This window comes from Montipora capricornis, chromosome 8, assembly GCF_036669925.1.
Source record: "Montipora capricornis isolate CH-2021 chromosome 8, ASM3666992v2, whole genome shotgun sequence".
Lineage (NCBI taxonomy): Eukaryota > Metazoa > Cnidaria > Anthozoa > Scleractinia > Acroporidae > Montipora > Montipora capricornis.
The window spans coordinates 33,793,791-33,798,790 of record NC_090890.1 but is presented as its reverse complement, the minus strand read 5'-3'; the positions used below and the strand labels follow the sequence as shown (position 1 = coordinate 33,798,790).

At 38.0% G+C, this 5,000-nt stretch overlaps 1 protein-coding gene across 2 annotated transcripts in view; it reads left to right on the top strand.

Moving 5' to 3' along the window:
* LOC138060804 (probable cysteine desulfurase) overlaps nucleotides 1-5,000 on the top strand; it is a 44,167-nt gene that overhangs the window by 36,078 nt on the left and 3,089 nt on the right. For both annotated transcript variants that reach the window (XM_068906673.1, XM_068906674.1), the window contains exons 16-20: nucleotides 779-890; nucleotides 1,917-2,069; nucleotides 2,926-2,979; nucleotides 3,287-3,542; nucleotides 4,063-5,000. The exon at nucleotides 4,063-5,000 is cut by the window's right edge and continues 3,089 nt beyond it. In XM_068906673.1, the coding sequence (XP_068762774.1) occupies nucleotides 779-890; nucleotides 1,917-2,069; nucleotides 2,926-2,979; nucleotides 3,287-3,542; nucleotides 4,063-4,205 (718 nt within the window). In that variant the 3' untranslated portion in view covers nucleotides 4,206-5,000. The remainder of the gene's footprint in view (nucleotides 1-778; nucleotides 891-1,916; nucleotides 2,070-2,925; nucleotides 2,980-3,286; nucleotides 3,543-4,062) is intronic.

The following is a 5,000-nucleotide window of genomic DNA, read 5'->3' as shown; positions in this document are numbered from 1 at the left end:
TAGCCTCCATTGCAAGCTAGTTCCAGTCCAATACCGAGAATACGAATATGGTCTATTGAAGGATCATTCATTGGGCGCAGAATTAAAAAGCAGAAAACTACCCCAAATTCGAATTAAATGATTGAATCAGTGAGCGTTATGAAATAGACTAGTCGAGACTAGACTCACGCTATTCGTTCTAGTTATGGCAATTCAATAGTTAACTCAGCGCTACAAATAAAAATCTCGAACTCCCAAAGTCGTTACCTGAATAAAAAAAAACCCCTGTATCTGTGCTTGCGTTTTGTCTTGTTTTTTTTCTTCTTCTTTTTTTAAATATTCCTGCCATTGCGGTTGCTACATACATATAGACCACTTTCATAAATGGCGACCAACTTTACATTCTTTTGTATTTATGTTAATTAAACCTACTGCCCTCGTTTTAAAACAAGTATTCTTTTGAAATTTGCTCGTCGTAGCGAGGTTAGTAGGGCTTATTAGCATTAAAACAAAAGAATAATTTACTTGGTCGCCATTATGAAAGAGGTCTATAATTAAAAGGCCGTTCTTGTTACCATTAGTTCTATTAGAGAGTAATGTTGTATAGTAGAGCCGTAAACTAGTATTGTTGCATTGTAAACTTGCATGTATTGTTATCATTGGAGTTACTGTAGAGTTTAAGTCATTGCAAATGTGTAAAAAGAAAAAAACAGTCGTTACCTGAGCTAGAAAAACGCACGGTTACCTTTGATTGATAGTAAGTAAAGCTGCTCTATTGTGTTTTTTTTTTTTTTTTTAGACCTGGCTTTGTTAGAGTTAACTTGCCTTTCTTCATGGACGAGGAGACTGTTGACTTTGTGTTGGAGGCAGTAGACATGGTGGCCACGCATGGGTGGAAATTATTACCACAGGTCAGCAAAAATATACATTTTCACTTATTATATGATCAACAATGAAATAACAGGCAATCTTTCGCGCGGAAACAATGACTTTACACGAAAACATAAGATGGTGTCTTCACTCGAGAAAGATCACCTTTCACTATGATTACCTTACCAAATAAGCCTTTCTCAAACGGACTAGAACTCTGTTGATGTAAACAGAACACTATAGGGTCAGTACGCAGCTATTACAACGGCTCTCGGGATTGGTTCAGAAAACAATGGACACAAAGAACGATACAAAAGAAAGAATGGACCCTAACCCTAAAAACAATAGAGCCGCGTCCTAAAGGGATCCAATGAAATTAGAGGTTTTAAAGAGCTGCGTCCTATCTCGCCATTATATGGCTGCTTGGAGAAAGAATTGTATCATCGTTTACTGATAATATCTCTTACTTGTTCGATCAATTGCGAGAGATTAATTAATTGTGAAAGCAAAGAAAAAAATTCATTGGACAAAAATTAAAGTTCCTCATCATCAGATTGCCCAACCTAACTGACAAAGTAGCACCCAGAACCTGAGCCGTGGCTATTTCTTCCAGGATTTTGATTGGCTTCAAAAGGCTGCGATGTCATTTTAAACTCCTGGCCCCAGTTGTTCGAAAGGTGGATAACGCTATCCGCCGGATAAAGCACTAACCACTGGATAACTCAATTGGTTTTGCCAGTGTTTATCCGCTAGATACTGATTTATCCGGTGAATAGCGTTATCCACCTTTTGAACAACTGGGGCCTGATCATGTGGTCGTGATCATGCAGTTCAATGAAAGTGTGCCGAAAAGCCAGCTAACCTACTTGTAGATGATGGTCTGCGTAGTTAAGGTGAAATTTGAAGCCATCCAAATCCATTAATCATTTGCACAAATAAAAGGAAGATCTATGGCGACTGAACCCCTCAGCACAGTAGACGGCTGGCTTTAAATGATTCTGTAAACAGTTCAATATGTATTATTTGCGTGTTCAACCGTAATATGCCTTATGTTTCTTGTGGGGCAGTATCGATTTGATCCACACACGGGTTCCTGGGAACACAGAGATTTTAATAAAGATAAAATACGAAGAGTCCTCAGTCTTCACGATGTCTCGTATGACGAGATTGGCGGAATAATTAGCGCCGCTGCACCGACAGATTATGACGTCACTCTTGAGGTAAGCGGTGAACTTAACATGCTATGAATGTGCCGAGATCGCAAAGCTAACTCAATACTAAAGAATATTCCGTGACAAACTTCCTAGGGGCATTTGTATTTGTTTGTATGAATACTATAGGATTACAAAACAACCAAACAAGAAATTGATGTCCTTTTTTTAATGTGTTACGTTACGTTTTTACAAAACTTTGTTCTCGCAGGACAGACTTGCGACGGTCACGAACAGCAACCCAACGACCTGGCTAGACCTAACGCATGCGTGAAGTCATAAATAGACTTAACACTGCTGTTTACACTGTATCATCGGTCTCCCATATAATATCTTAGAATTCCGTTACACGCCGTTCTTAATTTAACACTGACAAGCCTTGACAAAATTTCTGCGAAGGTGTATGGCCATGCGCATGCGTAATGTACATACATGTAGAGAGGAACGGCACCCGCACTACAAAACAAAAACAATGCCAATCGAAAAATTCCCTCATAGTTGCGTCCGATATTTACTTGTCGTTAAAGCTGCTCTCATAGAGTTTATACTTGGCATTGTTCACTGTGACGGACCGTGAGATCATTTAGCAGTTGAGTAACGAAAAACGGAAGCTAAAAAAATGGAAAATTACCAAATTCAAAAGTTATCAAAGCGATTTCTGAAAATGGTCTGAAAGTGCCTTCCTTATCTTCGTTAATATACGCCGAAGGACAAACGACACAAAACCATCAAAATGACGCATTTTATGTAAAACGGAAGTGGACCTTTTCAGAGTCTGAATGATCTTTTTTCAAAAGTTTAAGTTGTACAATTAACTATCGGCTCGATAGTAATTTGAGAGTAATTTGGTCTTTCGTATTTTCAGGAAATAGCTCAGTCTGCGAAGAGAACCTTGGAAAATGCAGTTGAGTTAAATAAGGTAGGATGACAACAGTTTAAAACTGTAATCATAAACATGTACTCATTAACGTTGCATTGAGTTCGCTATTGGTGAGCGATAAATCAGCTAGTAGCAAAGGTGGTTGCTTTTTTAAAGAATCTTTTTGTTTTTTCGTGAATGTCTGCAGATTCAGTGGCTTCAGAAAGAGGTTTCCAAAATGTCTTCACTCGCGAAAACATCCGTCATACCTGCAATCTTATACATGCTGCATTTGGTTACAGTGTGACTAGTATGGAAAGCTCATACATACTTAAAAAGTAACTAGTTGCTCTCTTTTCCATAACAGGAAATCAACACTTGGCACGACGAAACGGTCGAGTTTTTAGATGATAAAAACCAGTTGATCTGGTTTTTACAACCTAATGAAGCGCAGTTTTACTTGGCGGCTGAAACGCTAGTACACAAGCCCAAGGCCCCTCTTGTCCGCACTAAACTGCCATTTAGGCCGCAAACACCATCGAGGATGAATCGCACAAGAAAATGGCCTGACTTACATCAAATTCAAGCTTATTTGAGACGAACAAAGGAAGTGAAGATAGAAGGTGAGCTAAATCCGACTATATGTCTCTAGATGTACCCGGCTGATTGTGGCCTTTTAAGTGACCTAAAAAACATACCAAATTTAAGAACCGAGAAGACTTCCGGCTTTGAAGAAGTGCTGGTAAGAGGTCAAATGCTAGTTTCAAAAAAAGATTTGGAAACGCCAGAAATAGCGCGGATTGAGACCAGTTCATAACCTAGTTTTTTTCAGGCTTTTTTGGACATGCTCGAGTTTCTCCGTTAACTTCGATTCACTACATATCCATAGTTGAAGTATATCGTTTCATTTTGTATGTTCCATTGAGAATTGGATTCTGTTCGAGTCAAAAACTATTCGAGCAAAACTGTGCATAGGGAACTTCAAACAAGTCTGAACCTTGCTTCTCCTAAACAGCGTCAACAGATGGATTCCGTGTGCATGAGGTCATAATTCTTTTGAACAACAGGAGAGGAGCACTGGCTATTGTGCCCGGTTAGGATACTTTTTAAAGTCTTGGCTCTTAGATACAATATTTCTTGCAGACGTTCACGAAAGAACTGATGAGAATGGTAACGTGCCTTCAATAAAGAAAAGAGAGGCATGGACACTACCAACGCAATCTTCGCTAAGGCAAATGACAGAAAGAAAAAAGGGAAAGAAACGACAAAGTTGCGCGACGCAGTAGATATGTCACATCTACCTGAATGAAGAAGACTGAAACAAGAAATTCTGATGTCCTCTGAAGACTGACGATAAACTGTTCAAGAAACAGATATTAGATACGGATTTGGCTGGCCGCTACATGTCGTAATCACATGCTGATATATTTTAAAACATTTCATTTTATAAATTTTACACTATAACATTTAATAATCCTAGAAACATTGTAAATAGTATCTTGTAAATAGTGTCTTTTTCAGTATTTTTATTTATCATTTTCATTACTTTTTCCTTTCATTATCATTATTACTATTTTATTTTGTGACTATTCCTGTAAAGTAGCTGGTTAGCTAAGTGTTTGGTCACGTTAATAAACTTAGTTACTTACTTACTATATTAAGGCATTTGCCTCGGAATTTCAAAAACCCCTGAAAGAGAAACCACAGTAACCATGAAAATGCGGTCTATTGTTACAGTTCTAGAAACAACTGGTTAGTTCCTGGTTCACCTCCACCTAAAAAATAAAAAGAAGTCCAACCTTTACCGAGACGAAAAGTAGCTCAATGAGATATAGTCTTCACAAGAAATTTTGCTCTTGAACCACGACGAAAATAAAGAAAGTTTGGAACGGCATCCGGCAAAAAATTAAGGATACTCTTGATTTATGTATGGAAGACGAGAGGAATTTAGGTTTCCTGTCCATTGGGAGGCCGGGGAAAGTCACTGGCAATAAAAATATGCAAAATTAGATATGATGCTCGTTTTGCAACAAGGAAGTTCGTTTTAATAGTAATAATAATAATAATATTTAATATTTCTT